Raw genomic sequence first — 14,577 nt, 5'->3', positions numbered from 1 at the left:
AACGATAATCCTGGAAACAAAGGGCTGCAACCTCATCCAGTGTAAATCAGTATAACTATTGACATAGGTGGGTTTGCACTGGCTGAGGATCTGGCCCACAGAGCTCAACCCATTTCCCATACGGGTCAAGATTCCCAATGACTTCAACAGGAACAGGAGCAGGTCCAAACTTACAGGGACATACAAAATGCACTCATTTTAGTCTTGGCTTTTTGTTGTTGTTTTTTTAAGGGACTGTGCCAGATAATTTAGTTTCTAAATATAGGGTTGTTTTGTTTATGGGTTTTTGCAAGACTAAGACTATTAGAAAAATGACATATAAACGTGTCACAAAGACATCTTCATGAGGCTTTTGTAAGTGTCATTGTAAATAGTTTCTTTGTCCAGATGTGAATGCTCCCCTGCAGTTTCTGTGACTCAAAGGGTAGAGCATTGTGCTAGCACTGGACAGCCAAAAAGTGATACACTTGAAGCAGTGAAACTCACATTTAGTTCTGATGTCCAAAACCTTGAATGAAATGGTGGTATTAGTATTAGAGTTAAAGCTTTTTTTTTTTTTTTTTTTTTTTAAAAAAGGTATGATTTGACCTGAACGTTTCCCTTTAAGTTTTCCATTTCCTTTTCTCCACAGAAAGTAGCCATACACTATGGGGTTTCCTGAAATGATGCTGAGTGAAGATTTTGACAACTACTCCTATTTCTATGAGTACGAGGAAGATGAACCACCCCAGTCCTACCTCAGTATTGCACACATCATCTCTCTTTCCTTATGCAGCATGGCATTTCTCCTGGGGGTGCCAGGAAATGCCATAGTCATCTGGTTTATGGGGTTTAAATGGGATAAATCAGTCAGTACTCTCTGGTTCCTCAACCTGGCTATTGCAGACTTCATCTTTGTTCTTTTCCTGCCTCTCTACATTACGTATGTGGCCATGGGCTTCCATTGGCCCTTTGGGAAATGGCTCTGCAAGACTAACTCCTTCATTGCTTTACTGAATATGTTTGCCAGTGTCTTCTTCCTGACTGTCATCAGTCTTGACCGCTATATCCGCCTGGTGCACCCAGTCTTTTCCAACAAATATCGGACCCTAAGGAACACCCTCATTCTGAGTGTGATTATTTGGATCTCAGCTGCTATTATTGGTGCCCCTGCCTTACACTTCAGAGACACAATTACAGTTCACAACTCCACCATTTGCTATAACAACTTCCATCCGCATGACAAAGAACTCATTCTGATGAGGCATAATATTTTCATTTGGGTGAGGCTTGTTTGTGGCTATCTCTTTCCCCTAGTGACCATGGTCCTTTGTTACTCATTTCTGGTTCTGAAGGTGAAGAAGAGAACCATGCTGACCTCCAGCAGGCTTTTCTGGACCATCCTTGCGGTAGTTGTAGCTTTTTTTGTTTGCTGGACCCCCTATCACATATTTACCGTTCTGGAACTATCTGCTCACCATAATGAACACTTCCATGACTTGCTTCTCAGCGGCATTCCCCTCTCTACTGGCCTGGCTTTCATCAACAGCTGCCTCAATCCAATCCTCTATGTTCTGATTAGCAAGAAGTTCCAAACCCGTGTCAGGGCGACAGTTTCTGAGGCACTAAAACTTGCAGTCTGGGAGGTCAGCCGGTCTGCGACAGTCAGTGAACAACTGCGAAACTCTGACAACAGCCATCTGGCTGTGCAGTATTGTGAAACCACACAGTGACCAGCTCTTAAAAATCTCCCTCACTGCATATAACCAGCAGTAGATTCACAATCAAACAGATGTGTATCTTAGCTATGAAAAAGAACAGGGGGTTGATTGCAATCAATTTAATGCTGCACCCCATTTTAGCTGAAAAAAAATTTTTTTTTTATAGGATGCAGAATTTGGATAGGATGCTAGTTTGATGCATAAAGGGCCTGAGACAAAGCCCACTGCAATCAATGGGATTTGGAACAGATAGAGGAACATTCCCACTATTAATCCTGTTGTGTAAATTCCAGAAGAGGTGTTTAAAGTGACACCTTCTCAACATAACCATATATAACAAAAATATTTCTCTGTTGAATTATGTAACACCTTAGATCCAGGAGTTCTCAGCCTGGAGCTCACTCGCAGCTGTCGGGGGTCATGATCACACCATGCTTCCAATAGTGCTAAATAAGGGGAACTCCTGGTTAGATCCCAGGTAGCTGGAAGGGGGAGGAGGCCCAGTCTGAGTAGGAAAGGGGTCCCAAATATGGAAAAGGTTGAACAAGTGCTGTAGATTATTACAACAAAAATCAATTAAGTCCTCTGTTTAGTGGTTGGTGTTTGCTTGCACACTGCTACAACCAGATACCATGGTCTGATACATTGTGGCTTTCTAGTCAGTTTCATTTCCTGGTTGTCCATGTTTTTGATGTCTTACAGCGAAGAGGGGATGTTTTAAATTTTTTCCCCTCTCCTGGAAACATAAAGAAATAATATTTGTTTCTAATTATAGTAGAGATTGGATGACCCCTGCCTCCCTCTACTATCACACTAGGGTTGCCAACTTTCTACTCACATAAAACTGAACAACCTTGCCCCACCCTGCCCACTGCGCCATCCCTTCTCTGAGGCCCTGCCCCTGCTCACTCCATTTCCCCTCCCCGCCACTCGCTCTCCCCACCCTCTCTCACTCACTCATTTTCACCAGGCTGACTCGGGTTTGGGGTGTAAGAGGGGGCAAGGGCTCCGGCAGGGGTGCAATGGGGACATGCCTTTGATTCTGGGAGTTGCGCGGCGCCGTGGCAGGCACGGAGCCTGCCTTAGCCCCATCGGCTGTGCCACTGACTGGACTTTTAATGGCCTGGTCAGCACTGCTGACTGGAGCTGCCAGGATCCCTTTTCAACCGGGCGTTGTGGTTGAAAACCAGACACTTAGCCACCCTATACCACCCCCCTCACAAGTAAAGTCAAAAGATAAAATAATTAACATTCTAAAACCCACTGTCCATTATTACGCCTTTCCAATGATGGATAAAATGTATAAACGATATTTTTACATGATTTTTCAGTGGAATGTAAGAAAGGACAGAATTTGATGTCCCTTGGAGCAAGGTCTGCTCACACAGGTAAGGATTTGCAAATGTCCCTAGCCTCTGTTTGCCAGAGGCTGGGAATGGGCAACAGGGGATGGATCACTTGATGATTACCTGTTCTGTTCATTCCTTCTGGGGCACCCGACATTGGCCACTGTCGGAAGACAGAATACTGGGCTAGATGGACCTTTTTCTGACCCAGAATCGCAGTTCTTATGTTCAGATGCCAAGTAAGGGCAGAATTTGATAAAATTATTTTATTTATTGCTTGCTATAGAATTATATATGTATCCATATATACACAGACACTAAATAGACTAATATTCGTCCTTGATATAACCCTGTTGAATTTAGGGGAGTTAATGCTGGGATGAATTTGGCCCTGAGTTTCCTATTAGCTCATGTATACCCAGTAAAGATATATTTTCAGCCAGCTTGAATACATGCATGTACAAAACTATACATACATTCTTGCCTCAGTGTGTAAGATTAGGGCTGTAACATGGTTATAACACCGTATGGTCTTGTCCACACAAGTAAAGTTTACAGTGTAGATGGGGCCCTATATATAGATTCATACATAATGTTCTTTTACACAAAATATTCTATCACTTTGAACTATATTTGCACAAATATGAATAGATCAATATTGCCTGCAGCCACATTTTGGTCTGAGTTCATGAGGCCTCATGAGCTGATCAGTGTTAGGCTGGATCAGTATCATCTCAGAAATACACCTAAATGCTACAAAATCTGATGTTGCTAATTGGTTAGGTACCACTCTTTCCTGAGTCATTATAGAACTAGTGCCTCAGCAAGGTGTTATGGGCTTAGCAAAGAAGTCAGTAAATAATTTAATTTTTTTTTTAAAGCTGTGGAATATTCAAGAGATCCATGCTTAGTATTGTTGGACTATCACAATGGCTTATTAGGAACAGCAGTTCAGTGACCCATGGGACAGAAGGACTTTACCAACATGTAGCAAGCTTCTTGAGCTAATGACAACCCTAAAATAGTTATAAGAGAGGTACAGATTTGAAGACAAAGCACAAGAATGTCAGTTACTGCCATTGGATGGGGATAAAAAGAACCCGCAACCAGCCCAAATAATTAATTCACACCAAGGCAAATGTATCATAACTACTGCATGAGCCACTTCTACAGGAGGAACAGAAGATATCTAAACAAAACCAAGGAGGACACTGGCTCTCTGAGGACAGTGAGATTGATGGTAACGGAGTCTGTATGCTGATCGAAATGACAGATGCTTACTCAAGTCACGGACTACGGAAAAATAGCAGGAGCAGCAAATGCCCGGTGCAGATGGTAGAGCCATCTCAGCAGCTATACTGGCCACTGCAGGATGAACTGTCCTAAGAAGGGAAAGAAGGGCTGTTTGATTGGAAAGCCAGCCTGAGATGTAAGGATAATGACTATTGACAGATGTCTGGATAAGAAGTAGAACAGTCCTCTCATCTGATCAGCTGCTCTGACATTCCTAAGCAGTCTGAGGTTTAGTACTTGGATTAGTTTGTGGCTGTTTCTTTTGCTGATATTATACTTGATTTTTCAATAAAGGGAAGCTGTACAGTAACCACTGGATTATGATCTCTCACAACAGTTTTTTACCTTTTAAACTTTTGTAATCCTGACCCCATATCTCTTTCCCCTATTCCTGGTTCTGTTACACCCAGAATTTACTGTGCCTTTCATTGATCCTTCTGGAGTGCTGTGTGTTGGGGGCAGACATTCTTCTCTTCCTTAGGCTGGAAGAAGGATCTTCATTCTCCAAGACAAGGCCAGAACAATACAGCAGGAGCCTCTGGCTCCTGATTAGACCTGTGTGAATAACTGATTTTTGTTTACTAGCAGGTTTCTCCCCCCGTCCCCAAATGTACTTTCCAAAATTTTCAGCAAATCAACAGTTTAAAAAAATTTATTTTTGAAGGTGTGTAAAAATAAAATTGAAGGAAATTTCTAGTCATTTAGAATCAAAATATACACTGAACAGTGTTTAAATGTTTGAGGGATTTTTTTCAGCTGGAGCAAATCAGTACATTTGACACATTGATAATGGTTTGGTTAACATAGGAATCTCCCCCCCAAAACAGTGTTGGCCAAAAAACTGCCCAGTTCAACTCGAGGCACCTTGCACTGGAGAAAGAGGAGGGAGCTTGCCCTGAGGGAGATTGGAACATTAAACAAGCTGGGTTGGGGAAAAATGGAGCAGCAATTTAGAGTGGTTTGAGAAGGAAGGGGTAGCAGCACCCCCTTGTGTATGGAGATAGCAGTGCTCTCAGCTGCTTCCCTCAGGCAGACAAAATGGTCACGTGCTGCAAATATTCTGTGGAACCAAAGAGGGCTAATTTCAGTTTAGGGGTAGAACAATCCACAATAATCCAGATTTTGATGTTACAATGGAATTCTAATACACAGCCCCATCATTAAACAAGAATTGGGGGTTGCTCAGCACCTTGCATCTATTCCAACTGAGGGCAGAATCTGCCCCAGGAATTTATTAAAGATTGGCTATTGACTTACTTTGAGAAGTAGCTTCCTTCATCTTTGGAATTCGTGACTAAGAAATATACCACTTCAAAAAGTTCAGAAAACCAATCAAGCTGTGGTCAACTGGCTTTCCCCAGCTCTATATATGTTATGGCAGGATTGTAGAATATTACTTTCCCAATTATTCCTTAATGCTTCAACAGGCCGTGTTTACTCCTGTCCTAATACCAACTGAGAAACAAGCCCAGAACCCATTCTTTTACACAAGTCTCAATTCAGCCATATTTTCAGAGATTTCATAAAAATCTTCAGTACTTCTGCAGTAGCAGGGTGAGTATTAAAACAGCACCAATCCACCAACAGTGCAGACTGACACTGCAGGTGGCTGGCTGGTGTAATTAATATCTCCCAAAGTGTTACAATCTGCAAGTCACTTAACTGGATGGATCTGTACTTTCAAGAAAACTGTTTAAAGGTCTAAGTAAAAGTTTTTGAGCAGCTGAAGTGTTTTTGATAATAAAAGCAAGATTATTGCAGATAGATGACTAGGGACAGTAGACCTTGTAACAGTGCTCCTGCCAAGCATCATATTTTTGCCCAGTCTCTCTCATTTTTCACAGCACCTGTGAGGATCTTTAAAAAAATGAGTTATGACAGGAACTACTAGGTGGAACATTAAGAAAACACAAGGGAAGGGTCAGCATTACATGTTTTTATACTAATTCTTCCTTACTGGAATTAAAAGATTTTGTTGTGGGGGAGGGAGAAAAGGAGGAAAGGCTTGTGATATGGTTTTATTTAATCATTTGTTGGGACATAGGGCATCCTTTGTGGAGGATAACAAAATAAATCAAAGCATTTGCAACCTTTTTCCTGTACAACAGCCTTTTGACCAAACAGAGCAACAAGTCCTGCCACCCCAGGTAAGCACGGTGTTTCCAACAGAACTAGTAGAAGTGAAGTGGTTAAGATTTTAAAGTAAAAATGTCAGGTTTCCACATTAAACCTATCCCAGTTGCAATGAATGACATTACACTATAGTGCCACTGTTTCAGCCTCCAGGCAACTCAGTGCTTCACATTACCTAGCACAACAAAAGGGACTAGAAATTTCATTAATTGAAGGCTTATGAAGAAAACCCTAAACAGGCAATATGCAGATTTACATAGTCCTGGCTGAGAAAGCAATTAGAATAAATTCTGGGGAAAACAAAAAAACCCACCCCAGGACCTCACATCTATAATGGCCAAGTTCAGCCCTGATACAAGCAAGCTGAACTCTGCTAAAGGTGTATCTGCTTATACAAGTGTTATATAGAAAACAGAAGTATGCAGTATAAATTCTTGATTGATGTTATAATTCTCATGAGTGCAGCTTAACCATCCTTGGCTTTTTCAGTGTAGTACTCATGGGATATCACATTTTTCCCTTCTGAAAGAGAATGCACTGTGCCACTTAGGGGCATGGGCTTTGACTTCAATTAAAGCAGGTAGTTCCTGTCCAAACAGATTACCTCATTTTGTTTTATTTATAATCTAAAGTAACTGGAGTCCCTATTAACCCTTAATTATACACAAGAATTGGTTCACAAACCCCCAGTATTTCAATTAAATGCTTAAGTAGACTGAAAGGGATATGCTGCCCCTAGTGTTCCCACTTTGCCTCCCAACTCCATGACATGATTTTACATATGCAGTTCAAAACTGCACTGGCTTTTCACACAGTCATATCACATTGCAACTTATTTGGTATCCATTATCAAACCAAGTCTGGACAGAATTTCTGCATCTTGGATTGTATGTCCCTAGACCCTGCCCCAAGGAGCTCACAATATTAACAAATTTAGCCAAAACACCCCTGTGAAGTAGAGAAGTAGTATTCCCATTTCACAGATGGGGAAACTGAGGTACAGGGCACAAGTGACTTGCACAAGATTTCAGGAGAAGTTCTAGGCACAGAAATCAGATTTTCTGACCTTAACCACCCTTCCTCACTGGTATCTGCATTAGAATGGTCTGTGAGTATTATTTACTCCTTACAGAAGTACCAAGAACCAACTCAGATTTCTGTACAGATATCCACTACCATCCATCCTGGGGTAGAGGATTTCAGTTTAATTTAGTTTTCATTTTTACTGTGCAGTTCACTTCAACAGGTGAACAAAAGCTTTTTGAACTGTAATTGAGCTAGATTATTCAGTGATTTGGAATAAGCTACAACAGAGCGATCATAAAATTTCAAGTACTTTTATTCCAAATGTAGCAGGGTTTAGATCTTGTTGAAAGCAGCTACATCCATTGATTGTACATAATCTTCAAAGGCTGTTATTCTCTCTTCCAACATATCTGTACCAACTTTATCATCTTCAACTACACACTGAATTTGAAGCTTCTTGATACCATAGCCAACTGGAACCAGCTTGGCTGTCAAAGAAAGAAATATGTGGTGATTAAGAGAGTCAATTAACTAAACACCCTATTCAGCAGAGCATCACTTTAAGCACTAATTACACAATGCCAATTAGACCCATTCAAAATACTGAATTGCATAAAAACACCTGGAAACAAACAGCATACTCCATATACACATCACCTAATCAACCCCATGGCCATTAAAAACACACAGACTCAAATGCAGGTTACTTTTGCTTAATCACAAGGGAGATTTGTTTGCTGTTGACAGAGGACCTTCAGATAACCTCAGGAAGTCCACATGGAGGCAGAACAAGGGGAAAACAGGAAGCTGACCAGAAAATATACCCACTCCTCTCCATCACTGAGAAGCTCCTCCCCACAACTCAGCATGAACAATTTTGAGGTCTCTATAAGGAAGGCCAGAGTTTTATTCTAAAATTAAAGTTCAAGTCTCCAGCAATTACTGCTCTATTACATTTACCAAGGCAGACAATATATAGTAGCACTGCAATCCACAACTTATTAACTTCTCAAATCAAACTAGACTAATCTACATTTTGGACAGTGATCTAGTTGTCTATTTTTAAGACACCAGTGATCTATATAAAGGCTACTATGGGTCCATAACATACTATGTATTAGTATCTGTATTTTTTCTACATACCATGAAGTTATGCCTTGAAGTATCTCTCTGCGTGCAGCATGTTTTTTTTGTTTTTTTAAACACACACACACACAACTGTACTACCATCCCCTTGCTCTCACATTCTTGTTTATCTCCTACTTACAAGATCCCCAGACTAAGCCATCTGCCTGAATGCTTCGGACACACTCCTCCAATTTGGCCATGTCAGTCTCATCATCCCAGGGTTTCACATCCAGTAAGATGGATGATTTGGCAATAAGAGTTGGTTCTAAAAAAAGCAAAAAGATGGTGAGGGAGAAAAGAGAAGGCAATATGAAGCAAGAATAAATTAAAATTAAGATATCCTGGACATTTCCCAGGCTATAAGGCGTTTCATAAAAGCTGTTTGCAAACCTATACAAAATGCAGCAGCAAAAGAACAGTCAAAACAGATGAACAATAATGCTTTAATGTATGAATCCGTCAATGCAGAAGGCTTTACTCTTTCCAGTCTTACGTGGAAAATCTCTTGTATCAAGATTTGTTTTGTCAGTTTTTATTTTTTTTTTTACAAAATTTCCAGTAAATTAGCATAATGTTAAAAGACACATGTACTTCCAACTTCTGTTATAGGAAGTCATCGTGTCATCAGGCCAAGTTTACTCAGAAATTTGCATCAAGTTTGTCATCAAGTTTGCATCAAAGTTGTCATCTTGTCTGTTACATAGAAAGTCCTTTTCAGCTGACCTGAAAAGGAGCATGACACAGTGTAACAGTTTATTTCCCACAGATGGAATACTGCAACTGCTACATTTCAGAACAGTTCCAGACCAGTAACTGTGGAATCCTACACTGAAATGATTAGGTTGCAATATTAAAATAAAAGGTTGATTTCTAATCTTCCTTCCTACAATTATGTTATCCTGATAGTGTCTAAAGTAGATGCATATCTAGCCATTAATGGAGAACCTAAACTCTGCATTTCTATCTTTAGAAGCAAATCCCAAACTCAAGTCACATCTCATTATTGACACAGCAGTCTCAAAGCAGTGACTAAAGCCTGCTTGTGATAAAAGTGCTCTATCACAACATAGTGAGAAACTGTACTATTTCAAATGTACTTGATCGAAGCAAATCATATTTACTCCAGCTAATAATTTGGGAGGGTAGGAAGGGATTTTCCTGTCTCCCACGCATATTGCAACTCAAGTGCATAGAACAGGCTATTAAAAAAAGCTACCAGACATACTTTTGGACTTCTTAGATTCATATTGAGCAAGACGCTCTTCTCTCAGTCTCTTTGATTCTTCACTTTCCTGAAAGAGAAAAAACAGATTCACAACAAGGCAAAGACAGACATTCTTTATCCACTATTAATAAAAGTAGACTGGCTTTTAGTCAGATAAAAACAAATCATCACAAGATCAGCCGAAAGATGGTGATTTGGTTTTATTCATCATGTAACCAGTCAGTTAAAAATAGGCACTTCATGCAAACTTGCTAGAAGTTCACAAAACTCCTACCATCTTTATGTGACAAAGGCTGAGCATAGCTTGCAATACACAATAGTGGGGTCTGTACATATCATTTAAGCATTTTTTCTAATACTCCAAGAGAATAGGAAAACAATTTAACTTAAATGTGATCTTAAGTTGTTGCTTTAATAAGCCCATTAAAAGTTTACTAGAATTTTGTAGTAAGATTCCTTTGTTGCTTCTGTCACCTAAAAATGTTTCTGCATCCTTAGAACAAAAATATTACTAGCATGAGAATGGAATGAAAAAAAAAGCTTAAATACATGAATGGTATTGAGCACTTCGCAGACTATGGGTAAAATTTTCACGAGCATCTGAGACAGATTTCTAAGTGCTTAAGTCATTTAGGTTACTGAAAATTTTACTCTATATTTAGTCTTGCCCATGGACATTCCTGTTGATCCAATGGACATATGAAAAATGCTTTCTACTTTACAAGTTTAAACCATGTAAAAAAAAAAAAAAAATCACTGAAGACCAGAGTCCTTTACAGATCAGGTCAACAGCTTACAAGAGGTTTTCCCTCATTTCCTATGCAAATTTCCATGAGTAAAATGCTTTTCCTCAGTTTAATTTTTACTACTGCTCCAGTAGAGTTCATACCTATTACAGTAATACGTTTGTCAGTACCCCATTAGCTATTTATCTCCTCACAGGTTCTTTCCTGTTTATCATGCAAAGTCAGATGCATTTCAGGGCTCTGATAATAAATTTCTGGAGTATTTCAATCAAATTATGATCTTTTAAAAACAAAAATAAAACAAAAATTCACAAATCTATTTCTTAAGAAAAAATATCTCCAGTACCTCCTCCTCATCAGATCCAAAGAGATCAATGTCATCATCATCTTTGCTATCTGTGGTTGCACCTGTGGAGTCTTCAACATCAGCAGGACCATATTTCCCCAAAGCCTTCTTTACTCCTGGCAAACTAAAGAAGTGGCAAAATAATATTAGTTTAAAATGAATATACTCCTAATTTCAGATACTAACATTTTTAAGATCAGTGAACCTACAGTAACAATTACTTGTGATAGCAATGAAGTACACTAGAGTTTCAAAAGTGAAACACCAGAACAATCCCAAAAGTGCACTCACAGCACAGCATGATAGTTAAACTGACAATTATTATAGTGAATCCCATGTGCATAGGCAGCTAAATGGCAAACTGTTTTTGTCCTTGCTAGCAGCATTTCCTACAGTATACCACTTAGCAGCAGCCAACCAAAATGAAGCACTTGTCTGGAATTTTGCCCTTGGGTGCTTTGATAAGTTTCGCTTTTCTTTTCAATGTGCAGAGATGTTACAGAATATATCCTCAGAGAAAGATTAGTGGTTGTTGAAACAAGTTATAATTAACAATATACTGTGTCTCATTAACAAAGTAAATTTCCTTACTTTCCACCCAAATACTTCCTTGAAAACCTTTGCTTTTGGTGGAGGATTAACAGCCGCTCAGTAGGCATGGTGATGAGTAAAGCTAGCTTTGTCACAGGGTAATTAATTCTGTGATTTTGGTGTTTTAGTGAGTGCTAAAAGCTATGGAGCTGTTTGAGAATTAGTTTTTCTAATACCTAACATATAACCATAAGCAGGTTTGTATGTTATTTCAGAAGAACCAACAGAACCTGTTTGGGACTAAGTACTGTACTTCTGAATCCCAGACACGTCAAATAGCTCCATCTACTGCTTGAAAATATATAGACTTCAGCCTACAGTTTTCCACAGCCTCCTCATAAAGGTAGAGTACCTCATTTTGTTTCCTTTTAACTAGGACTTACTTTGTGCTGTCTTTTTTCTAATGGTGGCTACCAAAGCCATAAGAGTGTGGTCTGTTATTTTAAGCTTTTATTTCTATTTGTGACTATTTGCATTTTTATTAGACTGCTATTTCTTATGAACTGCAGTGACAGAATACTAGCCTTAGTGATTACACTCTTCTATATTCACTTCTGCTTTGAATTTGGTTAGACTGGCACTAGTTAGATGTAGTTACCATATCAGAATTTTTCGTGAGCTTTGTGAAGTAAGTTTACAACTTCAGTCTAGTTCCAAGTAGAGAAACCATCACAAGTGGTATAAATCAGTGGTAGCATCAAAAAAGCCAAAGGTCAGGAGACTGAACCACTCAACTCTACAGGAGGCTCCCCCCAGAACAGGGTAGAGGCACAATGGTGAGGCAGTGTGAAGGTGCATACACTGACACTGCCTATGCTGTACCTTTTCTAGAGGACTTCAGTCTCCATGGCTGTCAATACGGCAACTTTCATGATCACTAAATTCACTAAAAGAGAAAAGAATACATTTGCTTTCACATTTCCCCCTCATTTTCAGGCCTCTTTGCAGGTCACTATTTAATTTGGTTTAAGCTTTCAGGACGATTGTTTGAATGAAAGGGCTCCCAATATATAGTCGATCATTTTGTTTATTACTATTCCTATCTCAAACTACACTTTGGGCAAAAAAAGAAGCTGGTGTACGTATACAAGTTTCAAATTTAAATCTACAGGGGCTTGATTGTATGGGATTTGTATTGGGGTATGGTTCAAATCTAGCCCAGGTGGTATCAACTTTAAATCACTATTCTGATAATCTACATGAGGTCAGTGTCATTCTAACTCCTAGAGCTCAGGGTCTACATCAGTGGTTCTCAACCTATTTACCACTGTGGGATGCATCTGCAGCTCTCACTGTTTTTATGTGGGCCACAACTGTGTGCTGATGAGGCCACAAGCAGCCAGCAGGTTGAGAACCACAGTCTACATAAAAGCATCACCACAAATGGTGCCTTGTTGAAGTTTAAGCAGCCATCCCAACAACTGAGTGGGCATGAAGACAGAATTAGCTTCTTGACATTTAGATCAGAACTGAGGTGCATTAGCAAGACAGCGTGGAAGGTTTACACTCCTGCCTGCACTGTACCAGTTCTATGGATAAATAAAGAACTCCCTTGTTCAGAGCTATCAAGCATACACTTTTCAAAAGCAAAGAGGCTCAAACAAACTTTAAGACAAAAAGCTAGGTGAACTGCTGGCTACAATCCCAATGAAACATAACAGACTTTGTTCAAAAAAATCGAATGGAAACTGCAAAGCTTATGATGTTTAACTACTCTCCTATAAATATAAATTGGTGTCTGGTGCATTAAGTTCAGCATACCTTGCCTTTTGCTTTTCATATGACTTAATGTGGTTGTACCAGCGGAGAGCATGGAACAAGTCAGCAGGAGGCGGCGCAGACAGTGCTTCAAAAACGGCAATGTCAGCCTGAGAGGGCACATACCTATAGAAAAGAACACATTCCAATAGGAAAACGAATTGATTTTTGTAATGTACCAGTTATAACAGAAGTTGTGTGAGAAATAACTCACAGCTTAACAAGTCACTTGGCTAGGTCTTCCCTGCAGAAGACACTCATGGCTGCTCACAGGTTAGCCGGGCTCAAATGAGAAGGGCCACACTGCCCAGCACTCAGACGCCTATGTCCACAGTACCACTGCCCCGGTGCATGGCACCGAAGGGGCCGGGCCAGCTAGAGTTAACGCCGGTGTGGGGGTAAGGACTTTTGCTTGTGGCTGGGATTAGAGTTGGAGACAATACCCGAGCTAACGTCACAGCGAAGACCAGCTTTCCCTGCAGCCGGATCATAAGGACACTACACACACTGCAGAGGTTCCCCATCCATCCCGCAACCACCAGCGCCACAGGCCAGGACGGGGGAGCGGCACGGCGGCCAGGTACCAGCCAGGCGGCTCTGGGGTTATTACCCTCAGGCTTCCACCCTGGCGGGGCAACGGGCTCAACGGCCGTTCAGGGGTGGGGTCAGGCCCGCAGCCCGCGCGGCGGTGCTGCGGCGCGAGGCACGCGCGGGCCAGCAACGCCCCACACGCAAGCCGGCTCGAGACACCCGGCGTCGCAGCAGTGCCCAGGGTTTAGCGGGGGAGGGGCCGTTCGTTCGCCCGGCAACCGCCGAGCGCGCGGGCTGGCTGCGCCCCCCACCGCCGAGGGTCGCGCTCCGCTGCACTGGGCTCTAGCCGCTGCCCCCCGCCGCTCACCCCTCGATGTAGCTCTTGTCGGCCAGGAAGTCGTTGAGGAGCCGGAGGCCGGCAGCGGATCTGAGGTTCCCGAAGCCCATGATGATGGCGGCAGTTCAACACACAGACAAACAGACCACCCCTTGCACCCGCCGCAGAAAGAGAACACCGCCCCGCCGCGCCGCATTTATATAGAGTGCTTTGTATCCCTCCGCCACATCGCCGTCGCCGGCGTGAGATTATCCCTCCGCGGGGAAGCACCTGGAAATAACCCCCCCACCACACACACCACCTAGTACAGGGAGCCGGGCGGATTGGAAATGAAACTAGAAGGACGGAAATGTACTGAACGGCTAATAATGAGGGTGTTCCGGGAGGTTCCGCCGCGGCTAATTTTCGAAAGTCGCC

At 41.4% G+C, this 14,577-nt stretch overlaps 2 protein-coding genes and 2 non-coding genes across 8 annotated transcripts in view; 1 reads left to right on the top strand and 3 right to left on the bottom strand.

Moving 5' to 3' along the window:
• The window catches only part of CMKLR2 (chemerin chemokine-like receptor 2), a 31,702-nt gene extending 27,045 nt beyond the window's left edge, over positions 1–4,657 (top strand). For all 5 annotated transcript variants that reach the window (XM_037912216.2, XM_043525832.1, XM_043525831.1 and 2 more), the window contains one exon: positions 632–4,657. In XM_037912216.2, coding sequence (XP_037768144.1) covers positions 648–1,712 — 1,065 coding nt within the window. In that variant the 5' untranslated portion in view covers positions 632–647 and the 3' untranslated portion in view covers positions 1,713–4,657. The remainder of the gene's footprint in view (positions 1–631) is intronic.
• Positions 4,658–7,793: 3,136 nt separating this feature from the next.
• Positions 7,794–14,349, bottom strand: EEF1B2 (eukaryotic translation elongation factor 1 beta 2). The gene is made up of 6 exons (XM_037912218.2): positions 14,191–14,349; positions 13,296–13,418; positions 10,944–11,067; positions 9,852–9,918; positions 8,766–8,891; positions 7,794–7,986 (listed from the first exon to the last, which is right to left on the bottom strand). Exons 1-6 carry the CDS (start codon positions 14,268–14,270, stop codon positions 7,832–7,834), a joined length of 675 nt encoding a protein of 224 aa, XP_037768146.1. The 5' UTR covers positions 14,271–14,349; the 3' UTR covers positions 7,794–7,831.
• LOC114022411 lies at positions 9,314–9,447 on the bottom strand. The gene has a single exon (XR_003566528.2). It is a non-coding gene; the product is annotated as a small nucleolar RNA SNORA41 (small nucleolar RNA).
• LOC114022410 lies at positions 9,990–10,070 on the bottom strand. Its single transcript, XR_003566527.1, has one exon. It is a non-coding gene; the product is annotated as a small nucleolar RNA SNORD51 (small nucleolar RNA).
• Positions 14,350–14,577: the final 228 nt, after the last annotated feature.

This window comes from Chelonia mydas, chromosome 11 (assembly GCF_015237465.2).
Source record: "Chelonia mydas isolate rCheMyd1 chromosome 11, rCheMyd1.pri.v2, whole genome shotgun sequence".
Classification (NCBI taxonomy): domain Eukaryota; kingdom Metazoa; phylum Chordata; order Testudines; family Cheloniidae; genus Chelonia; species Chelonia mydas.
The sequence above is the reverse complement of the archived record's forward strand: the minus strand, read 5'-3'. Positions and strand labels throughout refer to the sequence as shown.

Bases quoted from the DNA above. Each gene is read 5' to 3' on its own strand.
- EEF1B2 (XM_037912218.2), bottom strand. From the start codon at position 14,270: ATGGGCTTCGGGAACCTCAGATCCGCTGCCGGCCTCCGGCTCCTCAAC. The intron at 11,068-13,295 runs GTATGCTGAACT...CCACTTCTTTAG, and splicing joins TATGAAAAGCAAAAGGCAAG to TTTGCCAGGAGTAAAGAAGG. The intron at 9,919-10,943 runs GTACTGGAGATA...TTTCTCTTTCAG, and splicing joins TTGGATCTGATGAGGAGGAG to GAAAGTGAAGAATCAAAGAG.